Source organism: Ochotona princeps, chromosome 16, assembly GCF_030435755.1.
Source record: "Ochotona princeps isolate mOchPri1 chromosome 16, mOchPri1.hap1, whole genome shotgun sequence".
Classification (NCBI taxonomy): Eukaryota; Metazoa; Chordata; class Mammalia; order Lagomorpha; family Ochotonidae; genus Ochotona; species Ochotona princeps.
In genome coordinates this window covers 57098600-57114232 of record NC_080847.1, presented here as the reverse complement: position 1 = coordinate 57114232, position 15633 = coordinate 57098600, and the positions used below count along the sequence as shown (strand labels likewise).

The 15633-nt window shown below is 61.7% G+C and overlaps 1 protein-coding gene across 4 annotated transcripts; it reads right to left on the bottom strand.

The window, feature by feature from the left end:
* Positions 1–4124: 4124 nt before the first annotated feature.
* ZNF444 (zinc finger protein 444) lies at positions 4125–10207 on the bottom strand. 4 transcript variants are annotated; one of them, XM_058674928.1, is made up of 4 exons: positions 10122–10207; positions 6845–7200; positions 5477–5585; positions 4125–4784 (listed from the first exon to the last, which is right to left on the bottom strand). In XM_058674928.1, the coding sequence occupies exons 2-4, from the start codon at positions 7169–7171 to the stop codon at positions 4210–4212; spliced, it is 1011 nt and encodes a 336-aa protein (XP_058530911.1). In that variant the 5' UTR covers positions 7172–7200; positions 10122–10207; the 3' UTR covers positions 4125–4209. The 4 variants fall into 4 exon arrangements, with proteins under 4 accessions (XP_058530911.1, XP_058530909.1, XP_058530912.1 ...); XM_058674926.1 differs by lacking the exon at positions 10122–10207 and adding an exon at positions 9999–10114; XM_058674929.1 differs by lacking the exon at positions 10122–10207 and adding an exon at positions 9999–10114 and having other exon boundaries at positions 4125–4781.
* Positions 10208–15633: the final 5426 nt, after the last annotated feature.

The window sequence follows — 15633 nt, the reverse complement described above, 5'->3', positions numbered from 1 at the left end:
CCTCTCCTATCTCCCTGCTCCTGCCCCAAAATCTTTGCTACTTGAAGCTGCTGTGGAGTGCGGGTTTGGCAATGGTTGCTTCCTGGACCAGGACTGCCTCAGGTGAGGCAAAGGGCGCTGATGGGATAGAGTGTTCTAGTTAAGGGTGGGCAAAGTCCTTCAGGAACTTATAACCCGCTCCACGAGGAAGGCCTGGATCACCCTGACTGAACACGCAGTGGGCTGACCGGCTCCGACAGTGGCCCTCGGGCCTCTCGCTGGCGCAGCCCGTCGGCTCCGACTCCGGCGTCTCACACCCGACCTTCCCTCTGCTGACTGTGTGCCCTCCGCAGAGCCGCACCCTCAGGACCACCTGTCAGCGGGTGTTCTCTTCTCCCCATCGAATGCCCCTCTTTTCTGGCTGAAGGAGACGTGGGGGCGGTGGAGAAGGAAAAGGCAGGCAGGCAGAGGCCACCCTATTGCCACCGAGAATTTCTGCAGTCCAGACACGACAGAGCTGTAGCTGAAGCAGCTTCTCGGTATGCTTTTATTTTCTGATTTATTTTATTAAGATTTATTTATTTTTCTTGGGAAGGCAGATCTATAGAGAGGAGGAGAGACGAGAGTAAGATTATCCGTCTGCTGGTTCACTCCTCAGGCGGCCGCAATGACTGCAGCTGAGCCAATCCGAAGCCAGGAGCCAGGAGCTTCTTCTGGTCTCCCATGTGGGTGCAGGGTCCCAAGGCCTTGGGCCGTCCTCGACTGCTTTCCCAGGCCACAGGCAGGGAGCTGGATGGGAAGCGGGGCCGCCAGGATTAGAACCGGCGCCCATATAGGATCCTGGTGCATTCAAGGCGAGGACTTTAACCACTACGTTATTGCGCTGGGCCCGAGCTTCTTGGTATGACTCAACAGCTTGTGTTATAACCGAGATCACCTCAGAAGGATGCGTGCCAGCACCCCGACCACAGCACCAGGCTATCACAGCCAGAGTGTAGCCCCACTCTGGCCCCCGCACCCTCCCATGGGAACCCCAACTCAGCAAGTGTGTACTCTCACAGCTCCCCAACCGAGTCTGTTCCCAGCCCTAGATTACGCACATGCCAGTGGGTGCTCCGACCCAGTTGGCCCAGCCCCTCGCCCGTCTCAGCCTTTGCCTTGGATGCTGTGGCCTAGTATTCCTGCCTCATGAAGACCAGTCAGCGTAAGAGCCTAGTTCGGCATGACCTGTGCTCCATCCTGATTTCTGTTCTTCCTTGTGAGTTGAGGCTTGCTCGGCCCTGCCCAGTCTGCACCCTCTTCCAGTTGCAGCTTGGCCCAGCCCACATCCTGTTTTAGGATGCACATTTGAGCACTGCCTTGACCTGCCCAGACTGTTGTCGGTTCCTTTACCTTTAAGTGAAGGCAGGTGCCATGGTCACTCCTAGCTCAGCCCATCGCCACCCCAGCTCGCGAGCTAACCTGCAGGACTTGTATTCCCACAGGGTTGGGCCCACACTTCCCCCACAGAATCTACCCCTGGAGCTGGTTCTCTCACATGCTGGTTAGTGTCTTGACCCTGCCAAACGTGACCAGTGTTCTACCACTCAGTCAGGTACTGGTACCTAGCCCTGCCAGACATGCCCCGTCCAGAGCTTACGTGTGTGTGGCAGTCGGTGATCTCTACGCTAACAGCCCGTCTCAGGATTCCCATGTGGGCTGGTCAATCAGTCAGGGCCAAATAGATCTTATGGACACTCCCCTCCAAACCACCAGGTCTCAGTCCACACGCTTGCCAGAAAGTTCTGTCACCCTGTTGCTGGGAATTACCCAGGATTCATCCTTACCTACACTCACACTGACCTTATCCATGGGTGTCCCTAGGCAGCAATTACATAACCAAAAAACCCCAGAGCTCGCCGCCGGGCTGCCAGCAGGCAGAGCCTGGCACACTTGGTGTGCTGGCCGCCCAAAGCCTAGGACTCGGTCACCGCTTGGCAGCAGTGGCTTTGGCCCGAGTCCCCAGCATTGGGTCCGGCCTGGCAGGGGCACCCCCCCACAGCCGCCACACTGCTGAGTGCTTTTTACAGCAAAAAGTTGCAGCTTTAGACATGCAGGTCCTGCCGCGCCTGACTCCTCTTCTGTGGCCCTGTCCCTGCTCTGGGCTCTGTGGCCGTGGCGTGGCTGTGGCATCTCAGGTGCAGGGGCTGAGGCCCCCCAGGTCCTGCTCCTCACCAGGCACTGTACAGTGAGGCTGGCCGCCTCAGAGCCCCGTGCTGCTGGGTGCTGGTTACAGTAGCCCAGGGCGCTGACTCCTGCCTGGCTCAGCACCGGCCTAAGGCTGTACCCCAGAGCTGTCCTGCTTGCAACGCGCCAGTGCGAGGAGTGTGAGGAGCCACTGGCAGTGTATGGGTGCTTCCAGAGTTCTGGTAGCAGCTCTTTCTCCCTCTGCGGTTGTCTCCGAAAAGACCCGAATCCTGGCAAGTTGTCGTGGTGCCCCGTCACCACGAGGCGGCAGTAAGCTCCGGAGTGGGGTTCGGCACCTGTGGCCAGTTGTCCTTTTGGGCCACAGTGATGCTCTTGTGCCTTTTCCTTCAGTCTCTCCTGCTACTCCTGCTGGTGTTTTTATTTAAAACAGGATGTGGCGATGCTTCTATTTGTTCGTGCCCACATGGGTGGCTGCCCAGCTCCTGCAGACCGTCGTGGGCAGCCGGGACGCTGTCCACCCCCACGTGGGGATGGGTCTTTCTGTCCTGTAGCCGAGGTGAGCTCTGTGCATTGTGCTGAAGGCCAACAGGCTCCCTTGGCCGGCCCTCCACAGGACGCAGGTGTGCCTTTCCGGGCTGGCCCTGAGACCCAACTCCCACCCTGGGCACAGCCGGAGGGCTGGAGCTGGCTCCCTGCCACGTCCCCCTCCACTGCCCACCACTGGCTCATCCCCACGAGGACTTGCTCTCAGCTGAGAACTGCGGGGCTCTGTCGCCCCACTGGGGACTTGCAAAGGGGCAGCGGTGCACAGCCGACCCCGATGTGCTGGTGGCCGACCGTTTTACTGCTTTATGTTTTAGCTGTCTGGCTTCCTCCCTGCTTGCCCCACCCGGCGTTCCGGAGAATTGCAGATGGACGTGGCTGCACGTGCGGCTCAGACATTTCACACCAAGATGCCTGCCTGCTGCCCCTCTCGGTCGAGGGCGTCAGTGAACACTGGGCCCAGGCCCAGGATTTGTTCTCCCAGCTGATGGAGACCTCACACAACCTGCCACTCTCTCTCCAACTCCGGCACTTACTCCCCGCCCCCACCTGATCAGCTCTGCCCCCAGGCTCTGTCAATCATTTCTCCCACGTGATTGCACCCACTCACTGTAAAATTCACCCTGTAAACCCTTCAATGTTTCAGACTCAAGAACAAACACAGGACTTCCCATTCAAGGAGGTGAGGGCTTTGTGATGGAAAGGGGGCGAGAGCCTACGCTGCCAGAGGCCCCTTCCCTGGGGAAGAGGGGGCAGTACCCGCTCCTGGGTCACCCCCTGCACTCAGCCCTTAGCAAACAGCAGCTCACCCAGTCAGTCAAAGGGGTCACACACAATGGACACTGGAGCGCAGGAAGACACACGGCTGGGGTGCCCAGCAGGCTTGGCTGGGGCCCTCCTGTGAGCCCGCCTACTCACCTTGCAGCATGCGGCTTCCCCGCCATGACTGCGGAGGCCAACTGAGCCGGAAGCCCCAGATCGCTGGCCCGCAGGCCTAGGGGACAGCAAGGTGGGACAGAGCGAGGCACCAGGCATCCACACACCGGGCCAGCAACTTTATTCCTCTCCAATGCCGGGGAGCTGTGCTCTGCACGTTTCCCCCCAGGGGTGGGCATCTCTGTCCATCTTGTGCCTTCTGGTTCCCCGAGCCAGCACCGTGTGGGCTCCTCCCCCAACGCACAAATCCCACCTGCTGCAGACCAGGGGTGGGCAGCGCCTCCTTCAGAGCCCGCCTCCTGCCCAGCACCTTCTCTGCACGGGCCCCACGCGGCACACGGGGCTCTGGCTCAGTCTGAACTGCTGGGGCAGGGACAGAGGGGCTGGGAAATGGGAGGAGGGGACCGGGCAGGGCGGAGGGGACACAGAACTGGACAGTGAGAGCCAGGACGGGACAAAGGGAAGCGGAACGCTCCACCGGGGGCTGAGAAAGGCTGGGACGGAGAGGGTGCCGGGGAGGCGCGTGTGGCGCAGCACCAAGGGCGGGCGCGGCAGCAGCGACCCTTAGCCCAGGGGCCACGGCGGGAAGGGGCCCCCGCTGTCCGGGCCCGGCGCCGCCCCCGTCTGCGCGCTGGCCGCCGCGCGCCCGTGGATGCGCTGGTGCCGGAGCACGTGCTCGCGGCGCCCGAAGCCCTTGCCGCACTCCCAGCAGGCGTAGGGCCGCGCGCCCGAGTGCGTCTTGCGGTGGCGCACCAGGTGCTCGCGCCAGTAGAAGGTCTTGCCGCACTCGCAGCACGCGTGCGGCTTTTCGCGGGCCGGCAGCGGGCGCAGGGCCGGCCCCAGGGCGCCGGGGTGCGTGCCCCGGTGGCGCCGCAGGTGCTCCTTGCGCCGGAAGGCCTTGCCGCACTCGGGGCAGGCGTGCGGCTTCTCGCCCGAGTGGCTCTGCCGGTGGCGCAGCAGGTGGGCCGGCTTCAGGGACGTCTTGCCGCACTCGGGGCAGGCGGCGGTGCCCGGGGCCACGAGGAAGGCCGGCAGGCTGGGCGCCAGCGGGGGACTGCTAGGTTCCTGCTTGTAGGGCCGCGCGGCCTGGGCGTCCCCGGCTGTGGCCGGCACCTGCACGGCAGGCTCCGCGTCTCCTGCTGGAAAAGGCAGGGGGTCAGAGGGCCAGCCGGCACGGGGTCGCCCGGTGGGCTCCTCAACAGTGGCTGCGCAGGTGGACAGCCGGGCACCCCTCCCCCGCCATCGCCCGGGGCTGGATCGGCCGCGGGCGGAGGCACGCGTGGGGCTGCGCGGGAGGTGAACACGGAGGTGGGGATGGTGGGAGGACGAGGCGGGGAGTGAATGGATGGGAAACACAGCAGGAGACGCAGAGAGCCCAGAGTGGGCCGGCAGGCGGATGCGGGACCAGTGCAGGAGGCGGCTGCACCCCATGGAGCAGCTGCGGGGTGAGCAGGCCACGTGCGAGGGAGCTCAAAGGTCCACTGTGACAAAACGATTCTGAAATCCACGCACACAAGGGTCTTTAAAGACTCTTGGGAAATGCATACGAAAATCTGCATGCATTTCCAAACCCTTCTTGCACCAAAAATCCTGCGCTCTCCATTTTCCACCCCCTCACCTCTCCCGGTGCCAAGGGCCGCGTCCCCTGGCCTGCCCAGCCTCCAGCCCTCACACCCAGGCCGCTGGCCCCAGGACCTGCCTGCCGTCCACCCGTCGTCTTTGATGAGGTGCCTGTGCCCTGGAGGGAGCCCATACCACTCACACCAGCTCCAGGCGGAGTGCCGGGGCCAGCCCACGGCAGGGGAAGGTGGCCAGGTGGCCGGCTGCTCACCTAAGGGGACCATGCCACTGCTGTCCTTTCCGACGCTGAGCCCGGAGCCTTCGGTCACTTCCTGCGGTGCCCCCGCCCCGGACGGCCGCTCTGGGGGGGCGGCGGGTCCCTACAACAGGATGCCACATCCTTGAGAAAGCCTAGTGGGGACCAGCGCCTCCAACACCCTCCCTGCCCCTCCCGTCCTGGCACTTGGCCCTGGGGAGAGAGAGGGGCAGGTCACAGGAGCACGGGGTCACTCCAGCCACCCTCCGGCCAAGCCAGGCCAAGCAGCAAGGCAAGGGCTGGTTGTAAGCCAGGCTCCCGCCGGCTGGCTCGTCAGGAGGCAACGCATACCTGTGCTGCTCTTCATGCCAGAGACAAAGTGTCCAAGGGGGCTTTCTCAGGGCCCACGGTGGGCAGTGGCTGAGCCAGAGCCTGGCCTGGGGAGCCAGAGGTGCAGGGAGGATGTGCCCTCACGCCATCTCTGGCCTCCTTCCCCCGCTGTCCTCGCTGCCCAGCCTGTCATGCTAGGAGAGGACACGGGCTCACGGGCGCTGAGGGAGGCAGCTCGCAGGTGCCCAGGTGGAACATTCCGCTCTCACGCCGTGTGCCGGGCACAGGGCACAGGCCGCAGTGAATACCCCCATTCCCGGAGCGCCCAGGCTGCTTCCAGGGTGCCCACTGGCCGGCCAGGCATTTACGACCCTCTCTGGCTCCGGCCAACTTGACTCCTGGCCTGAGACAGTGCCCTGTGCTGCCCTAGTGTGCCCTGGGCCCCAGCCTGCCAGCTTCTCCCGGACCTCCCATCAGCCTCCTCCGCCTGACGGCCAGCAGGTGCCTCCCACGCTGGCTGGTCCCAGCAGGACTCATCTGCACGGGAGCGCAGCATGACCCGCCACACCGAGCCAGCCACTGTCCCTCCTCACGGTGTCATCTCGCAGCCATGAGCGCCCAGCCGGGGCACCGCTAGGGCGGGAAGCAGCTGGGGTCACCACAAGGCCGCTCCACCTGCAGCTCCGGGGCCTCAGGAAGCCGTCTACAGCCTCGGAGCTTCAGCACCTTACCCTCAGAGGTGACCATGGGGTCCAGGGCTGGCACCTGGGACCGTCAGCTGCCGGGAACAGGGACAGTGCCAGGCTTCGGCTCTGGCAGGGTGCCTGGGAGCCCTGGCTTAAGACAGGCTGTGTCAACAGGGACTCCTGCCGGCCTGGAGGCCGAGGTCAGCCTGGCCCACCTGCTTGGGTTCCCAAACACCTCCCAGTGCCACTGGGGCCTTGTCACCCTGGCAGGCTGGGCAAGTCCTGCACTCTAGGAGTCCAAGGCGAAGGGCTGACCAGTGCGCAGACTTTCTGGGCCACCCACCCGCCTGCCCGCCGGGCACCTCACCCAGAGCTCCTCCAGCAGGGCCACGGCCTCCTCCCCACTGCGCGGCCGCCGACTGCACACCCAGGCCTGCGTGTCAGCGGGCAGCGCGCTCAGGAACTGCTCGAGCACCAGCAGCTCCAGCATCTGCTCCTTGGAGTGCAGCTCGGGCCGCAGCCAGTCGCGGCACAGCGCCCGCAGCAGCCCCAGCGCCTCCCGGGGCCCCGCCGCGTCGCCCAGGTGGAAGTGGCGGAAGCGGTGCCAGGGCGAGTCCAGGGTCAGGCCCGAGGCCAGGCCCTCGGGGGCGGTGCCCTCCTGCTTCACAGGCTGCGGCAACACAGGGACCTCCATGGCACTTCGTGGGGCAGACACGGTAGAGCCTGTGGGAGGGAGGCATGGGGAGGTGAGTGGGCCTGGGCATCTCGGCAACTCCAGGGGCCACCCAGCCCCCCTTCTGCTGGTCAGGCCTGAGCGTTTCAGGGACCCCAGGGGCCACCCCAGACTCCTACCTGCTGGCCAGGCCTGGGCATCTCCGTGACCCGAGGGTTCCACCCCAGCCCCCTACCTGTTGCCCACTGTAGAACCGGTGCCCAGGAAGACCTGTGGCACTGAACAGACAGGCCTCCCTGGGGGCCGGCCACAGGCACGCCAGTACCTGCCTCTCCGACTTCCCCCAGCGTCACCCAGGGGGTGACTCATGAAACTGCACAAAGGGCTTTCAGTGCAGCCCACTGTACAGCCAAGTCCAAATGACGAGGTCCCCCTGTGGGCATCATCGCTGCCATGATGCCAGGCGGACAGATGCCCCCCGTTCTGACTGAACACGGCGGTGGCAGCCGAGACAGCAGAGCATGGACCAAGTATGAATCAGGGGCGTGCAGCCCAGGTGGGGCTCCGCATGGATCTGAGGGGCATGCGGCCCACGCAGGGCTTTGCCACGGATCTGAGGGGTGTGCAGCCCACGTGGGACTCTGCATGATCTGAGGGGTATGTGGCCCACGTGGGGCTCTGCCACAGATCTGAGGGGCGTGCAGCCCAATGGGGCTCCGCATGGATCTGACGGCTGGGGCTCTGAGGACCCAGGCGAGCATCCCTGCCACGGTCCTCACCTGTCATACAGGCAGAAGACTCACACTGTCTCTCCTCTTGCGATCCCACTTGTGAGGGCTCCCAAAGCCCCTACCTCCAAACTCCAACATCTTTGGGGTCAGCTCCCACAGTCCGAACTTGGGGGGACACAGAACACACACAGCCGCAACCTACTGAGTGGACTAATGGCTGCCGGCCCCCAGCCACATGGGGGTGTTCACAGATGGAGTTCCCCAGTCCCCATGTGTCCCACTCCCTGGCCCTGGGAATGAGGCTCCGGGACCCTGGTGGCTGCGGGGCGGGTGGCGGGAGGGAGCAAGCCGGCAACGCTCCCTGACTCAGCCCATGAGGTCACACCCCTGGTGCAGGGGCTGAGAAGCCCTGGCCTGGACAGCGCCCACTGCCCAGAAGCCCCCAGTTCCTGGATGGTCTGGGGCTCCCAGCTCCCCCTCCAGTTCACTCCTGGTGCCTCCGTGGTCACTGGTGATGCTGGGATATCTGGCCCTCCCACTTGGGCCCCCCGGAGCTCACCACAGGCTGTGGGCAGATGCCCACCCAGGACCCCAGGACAGCGCTGGGCTTCCCACTTTAGTACTTTTCTTTGCAGGGGGAGGGGAACTTGGCTGTTTTTCATTTTTGAAGTGTTACTCAGTTGAACACACAGTTAATACTTCTGCTCTCAGACCCACTAATCAACACTGTGAAACTTCCTATCTGGTTCCTGCTGCGGCACCTGTAATAGGCAGGCCACCCATGGGTAAAAGCCCAGCTTCCAAGGGGACCAGGGCCAGAGCCAGGGCCAAGCACAGCCAGCAACCCATTGTCCTGAACAATAAAGTTTGATGGGCACCTGGCCACGCCCACTGGCTTACACACAGCGGCAGCGCAGCCTGGCCGGGACTGGGGCCTGGCAGCCGGCCGAGCTGCCCACAAGGCCAGAGGTCCTACTGTGTGTGGCTCTTAGAAAGGCTGCTGGACCCCGACCCTGGGATGGTGGGAGACTGCAGGGGCCCGTCCTGGCCGGTATGTGAGAAACCAGCAAGCCCCCTCTTCCTGTGTTAGGGGTTCTCCCCGACAGCAGCTCGGCCCGACCAGGCTCCCTCTAACACACCTCCCGCTGGGCTGGCAGGGTGCTGGAGCAGAGCGTCAAAGCTGTGAGGGACGGTCCTCGGGCCCACAGGAGCAGGCCAGAGGTGGCCAGCAGAGTCAACACGCCATCTCGGGGTGACCACAAGGGACCCCACTCCCAGGCCACGTGGCATGTGGAGGTCTGCCACCTGCCAGCTGGGTGCCACCCACCCCGGAGCTGAACTTCCCCATCTGGCACCCAGGAGTGTGGCAGCCATGGCGCTTTTCCCTCGGGCAGGGGCTGGGGACACACCTGTCCCCTGGCGAGCTTCCCTGTCGGCATCGGGGACACCGGGAGCGGAGCGGCACCTGGCCTGTGTGCACCACCAGAAAAGTGTCCAGTCCTAGCTCATGCCTCCCGGGGGACGGGCCCCCCGGTGGAAGGCCACTCACTAGCCACTGGACAACTAACCAGCGCACAGGGGACCCAGGAGTGCTGCGGCCCCGCGCAAGGTGCGGGTGCCACCCGTCCCCCGGGTGCGTGCGGGCGAAAGCCCAGGCCAAGCCACGGCCAGGGCTTCAGCCACCAGCCCGGGGCCGCCTTCCCACGGCCTGGCCCAGGCACCCGGCAGGGGCTGAAGGACCTGCTGCACCCGGGGACACGGGGTACACGCACCCTGACAGGCGAGGCAAGCGCCAACCGGCTTCTCGGCGCCCTCGGCCGCGTCCCCCTCGCAGCGGGGCACGACGCGGGGCCCCGCACCTGCCCGAGGGCCACGGCCCGTCCGGGGACGCGCACTTCTCGGTGGGGTGCGGCCCCCCGAAGGACTTCACCTCACACCCCAGCCCCCGAGGGGCCGCCCCCATTTCCTCCGCCCTTCCCCGTCGTCTCCCTCCCGCGCGCGCCCCCGGGACCCGCCACCCCCTGCCCCCTGCAGCACGCCCACCCCCCCACAGCTCGCCTCGCCCGCATCCAGCTGCCCCCACCCCAGCCCAGCCCCTCACTCTGCCCCTCGCTCACCTCACTCTGCCAGGCGAGGCCCCCAAAGCCCCCTCACCTCCCCGCACATGCGCACACAGCTCACCGGGACTCCATGCCCCGGCAGGCTTTGCGCCAAACTCCTCCGTCCCTCCCCTCCCCCACCCCATCCCCCGAGGCCGTCCAGCCATCCTCAGTCCCTAGGCCCGGCCTCTCCTGGAACTACACTTCCCAGGAGGGATGGCGGCTAAAGCCGTCTTTCCATTGGCTTTCGCCGTGCCTCTACTCGGCGTTTCCGCCTGGCCGGAACTACACTTCCCATGATCCACGGATGCGCAGCCTGAGACCTATTGGTCCTCGCCTCCTCTCCTAAGACGGAGGGCCTTTGGACTACATTTCCCAGAAAGCACTCGGCGCTGCCCAGAGGCGAGCCTCGGAGGCGCGGCTGCGTTGTCATGGAGACCGGAGGAAGCTGGGCGCCGTCGCCTGTCCAGAGGAGAGACCCGGCAGTCCGAGGAGAGACGGAGGAACGCGACCAGTGTGGGATGCATGTCCTTGAACCCTGCCTTCTCCACAGCCACTCGGCAGCAGCGAGGCCAGGGTTGGCGCCGAGACCCGGACGCGGGGACTGAGGCGAGATGCCCAGGCAGGGTGTGCCGTGAGGGAGCGCCTTCTGCGCGCCCCGGTCACTCCAGGCCTGGGCAGGATGAGCCAGTCCCCGAGACGCCGTGGGCAGGGCGGGTCCTGCCGGCAGGTGGAGAGGAGGCTTCACCCCCGAGGCCGGCCCAGGGCACGGCCGCCTGGCAGCAGCCAGTGGCCCTAGAGGGGTGCATGTCCTGCAGCTGGACGCCAACCTAGCCTGCCCCCTTCTCTTGCCTTGCCTGTTCCAGCCCCACACGGGCCTCTTCCCTCCTCCCACGGCGCCCTATCTACATTCTTATTTATTTGAAACCAGAATTGGAGGGAGACACACACAATCTACCCGCTTCTTCACTTCGCAAGTGGCCACAGCAGCCATGGTGGGCCAGGCCGAAGGCAGGAGCCCTGGCCAGGTCTCACGCAGGTGCAGAGGCCTGAGGCCTCGGGCCGTCCTCTGCCGCCCAAGGTGGTCAGTAGAGACTTGATCATTCCCTCCCCCTCCCAGGAGGCAAACATTTCATCTCACTACTCCACCGTTTTGAAAACAAGTCTTAGGAAACACCCACATATTCAGGTCTAATATGAAAGGGTGGCCCTTGATTCTAAAGTCCCAGCGAGTCCTGTTGGCTCTGCCCTCCAAGCTCAGCCAGCACCGCAGTGCCCGAGCTCACTTGGATGCTGGTTCAGATCCCGGCTGCTCCACTTCCCCCTGGCTCCCTGCTGATAGCCTGGGAAGCGGGAAAGGCCAGGTACTCCTGGCTCTGAGATGCTCCAACCCTGACCACGGAGAGCGTGTGGGGAGTGAACGAGGTGGGAAATCTCCTGCCGTCATGACTCTGTCCCACTGCCTCTCAGAATAATCCAAGGAGCACGAAGCAGAGCCTTGGTGGTGGCGTAGCAGCCTAAGCCTACACCTCTGGTGCTGGCAGCCCATAGGAGCACCTGTTTGAGTCCCAGCTGCTCTGCTTGCAGTGGCCTGGGAAGGCATCGGAGGCTGGCCCAAGTGCTCAGGTCCCTGCACCGTGTGAGGAAACCAGCAGGAGCTCCTGGCTCCTGGCTTTGGGTTCACTCAGCTCCAGCCATTGTGACCATTCAGGGAGTGAGCCAGCAGATAAAAGATCTCTCCTTTCTATATAACTGCCTTTCAAATAAAAACAAATCTTAAAAAAGCCTCTGCCTTTCCAATAAATAGATCTAAAAACTATTAAAAACCGGTAAGAGTGAAAAGCAGAATTTGTCCAGTGCTGTCCTCCAGTGTCCCCAGCTCTCTGGAACTTGTCTTACTTCTTGTCTGGCGCTTCCTGCCCTTACACCTTGCCTGCACGTCTTAACCTGAGGGACTGTCTGCCTTTATCACAGCTGGATACATACGGCCAGACTTATCACTATGGCCATTTGTTGATCTTAAGTCGTTTCGTGTTGTTGGGCAGCCGTCACCTCTGTCCACTCCACAGGTCGAAGCTCTGAAGCCATCCAGCATGTCTCCGCCCTGCTCCCGGCCGCAGCGCTCTGACTTGGACTCCTCTGAGCGTCCTCTGTGAGTGAAATCCCGTGGCGTTTGTCATTCACTTAACATCCTCCTGGTTCACTGTGGCATAGCACGTGTGAGAACTTCCTTCCTTTGAAAACTGGATAGTATTACAGTGTGTGACTGATCGCGTACATTTCATGCTCTCGGCCAGGGTGAGAGAGAGCCACGTTGTTGTTTGGCTTGGCAGCCTCCAGTACAAACCCTGGCCCTGGCCTCCACGGCCTCCATAGGTCCACAGTTCCTCCAGCTTGTGTGGCGTCACGGTGCGTGTTACAGGAGGGTGCCCCGCAGGAGCTGGGTACAAAGTCCAGCAAGCAGATGCAAGCCGTCCCAGCCACGCCCCTCGGTGGCCAGGAGCCTGGGGTTGGATGCGAGCAAGCCTTCAGCCCGGCCTAGTGCATGCTGTTGGCAACAGGCCCGTGCCCCGGCACAGTGCCACCCCTGCGGCACACAGACTTCTCAGTCACCTGCAGAGCCTCCCTGGCAACTGGTCAGAAATGCAAACGCTGGCCTGTCCCTCAGCCTCACTGCATCCAACGGGGGACGGAACGCACGCTCGCGCCCCGTCATCCTGCCTGCTTCCTCAGTGGTCAGCCTCATGCTCCCACCAGGTGGCACGAGTCACGCATGCAAAGCGCACAGAACGCTGCCTGCTCAGACTAAGAGGTCTTCACCTGCGGCCAAGTGACCCAGGCGTGCCCAGCCCCATGCAAATGGGAACACTCCTTCCTGAAGTCTGCAGCAGGCAGGCTCCCCGCCCCTCAGGGTGATGCGTCCTGGGTGACTTGTTCCATCCATGTATGCCGTGAGAGAGTGGGGGCAAGGCTTAGAACCGAGCAGCACCCGAGCCGGAGCCCCAGCCTCAGCTGCTTCCTCTGACATGGAGCTGGCGCAGCACTCAGAGGCAGGGCGCAGAGCAGGAAGCCCTCGCGGCCCCGGTGCCACTGCTCTTGGCGTCTCCCTGCCAGTGTGTGGTTGAGGCCCGGGAGTGTGGCGCTGTCCTGGCTGAGGAGAGTTGAGGGCAGATTTGCCAGGCTTCTGTGAGAGTAGTCCCCGCCAGCGCGGACACAGCAAGCACAAAGAAACTGCCTCTCTGCTCTGGTCCTGGCGGAGGGAACCGATCACACTTAGGCTGAGAGGGAGGGGAGGCAGAGGAACCCAGCCCCTTCCTGGCATGGCTGAGGGGCTGAGGGAAACGAAATGACAGATCCTCTTAGAAACACAAGGCGGTGTGGCCCAGCGGCTAAAGTCCTCGCCTTGAAAGCCCCGGGATCCCACATGGGCGCCGGTTCTAATCCCGGCAGCTCCACTTCCCATCCAGCTCCCTGCTTGTGGCCTGGGAAAGCAGCAGAGGACGGCCCGCGTGGGAGACCCAGAAGAGGTTCCAGGTTCCAGGTTGAGCTCACCTGGGGAGTGAATCATCGGACAGAAGATCTTCCTCTCTGTCTCTCCTCTCTGTATATCTGACTTTGTAATAAAAATAAGTAAATCTTAAAAAAAAAAAAAAAAGAAAGAAAGAAAAACAAAAAGAAACGCAAGTGGCAGGAGCCCGTTCCTGCCCAGGGCCAGCTTCCCGGGAGGCCGCCCTGTGTGGGCACAGAGGCCCGGGGCTGGCGGAGCTAGGGCTTTAGGCTTCGGGCTGACTCTCAGGTCGGCCTGCACCCATCTTCACACTCCTGAGTTATTTTTGCTTACAGTGGGCCCTGGGCACAGACGCGTGTGCCACCACAAGACAGGACCTAGTGCAAATGCACTGTGGACGCTGGTGAGAGGCCACTGGCCGCCCAGCAGCGGCGACACTAAAAACGCCGAGTCATACTCTTGGAGGTCCGGGAAAAACTGCCAAAAGCGGCTGCGTTTAAAACCTTCTCTCCGCTGCTCCTGTCCCCGTGTGTCTAAGCTTTCCTACCCGCTTCTTCCGCCACCCTTCCTCCCGTTTCCCACACCCTTCTTCCCACATTTCTTCCTGTACTCTGCTTCATTCCCCAGTCTCCTCGTCGCCCCCTGTAGTCTCTGCGTCGCCCCCCAGTCTTCTGTCCATCTGTTCCGGTCGTGCCCTGTCCCCGGTCTTCGTCCGTCTGAGTCCAGCTTTTACCGGCTACTTTTTTTTTTTAATTTATTTATTATTTTTAATTCATTAATTACATTGTATTATGTGACACAGTTTCATAGGTACTTGGGTTCTCCCCACCCCTCCCCAAACCCTCCCACCATGGTGGATTCCTCCACCTTGTTGCATAACCATAGTTCAAGTTCAGTTGAGATTCCCCCATTGCAAGCGTATACCAAACATAGAGTCCAGCATCTTGTTGTCCAGTCAAGTTCAACGGCTTCTTAGGTATACCCTCTCTGGTCTGAAGACAGAGCCAGCAGAGTATCATCCTGATCAATTAAAAGCTCCAACATACCATCAGCAAAAATTTACATCATTATGGAATTAATTGACATACTAATGAGTAACCAATATGTTAAAAATAAATGCGAGTTCTTAACCACCTTCTGTGACCACCTCATTGACATTTCAATTTTAGTTTATACACAACATATAACATACATAACATAACATGTTATACATAACATCGTATCATCTTAAATTAAGGCAAACATGTGGTATTTAACCTTTTGGGATTGGCTTATTTCCCTTAGCATTATGGTTTCCAGTTTGGCCCATTTGGCCACAAAGAACTGCATTTGGTTTTTTTTAATAGCTGAGTAGTATTCCATGGAGTAGATGAACCATAGCTTTCTTATCCAATCCTCTGTTGATGGGCATTTTGGCTGCTTCCATGTTTTTGCAATTACTGATTGTGCTGCTATGAGCATAGGAGTGCATGTTGCTTTCTCATAAAACAAGTGTTCTGGATATATTCCTAGGAGTGCTATTTTACCGGCTACTTTTTTTTTTTTTGAAGATTTTATTATTATTATTGGAAAGCCGGATATACAGAGAGGAGGAGAGACAGAGAGGAAGATCTTCTGTCTGATGATTCACTCCCCAAGTGAGCCGCAACGGGCCGGTGCGCACCGATCCGAAGCCAGGAACCAGGAACCTCTTCCGGGTCTCCCACGCGGGTGCAGGGTCCTAATGCATTGGGCCATCCTCGACTGCTTTCCCAGGCCACAAGCAGGGAGCTGGATGGGAAGTGGAGCAGTCGGGATTAGAACCTGCGCCCATATGGGATCCCGGGGCTTTCAAGGCGAGGACTTTAGCTGCTAGGCCATGCCACCGGGCCCTCAGTGCTACTTTTATATCATTCTCCACCAATCACTTCTCCCCGTGGGTCACTTGGCGCTATCTGATAGGCCAGCAATCACAGCGGGGGGAACTAGCCTATGCTGTTTACCTGCTGGCGAGACAAATCCCGCCTCCTGGCCCCCGGCCAGCCGCCATCTTGTGACCACCTAACATGCACGTGGGGTCAGCCGCTCCCCACAGGCCACAGCTCAGGCAGCAGTGTCCCATCTTGACCTGGTCACAACGGACAGCTCTTGGTGACCCTTCCCAGT

Bases quoted from the DNA above. Each gene is read 5' to 3' on its own strand.
- ZNF444 (XM_058674928.1), bottom strand. From the start codon at position 7,171: ATGGAGGTCCCTGTGTTGCCGCAGCCTGTGAAGCAGGAGGGCACCGCC. The intron at 5,586-6,844 runs GTGAGGTGCCCG...ATCCTGTTGTAG, and splicing joins CCCTGCTGGAGGAGCTCTGG to GGACCCGCCGCCCCCCCAGA. The intron at 4,785-5,476 runs GTGAGCAGCCGG...TGCCTTTTCCAG, and splicing joins CAGTGGCATGGTCCCCTTAG to CAGGAGACGCGGAGCCTGCC.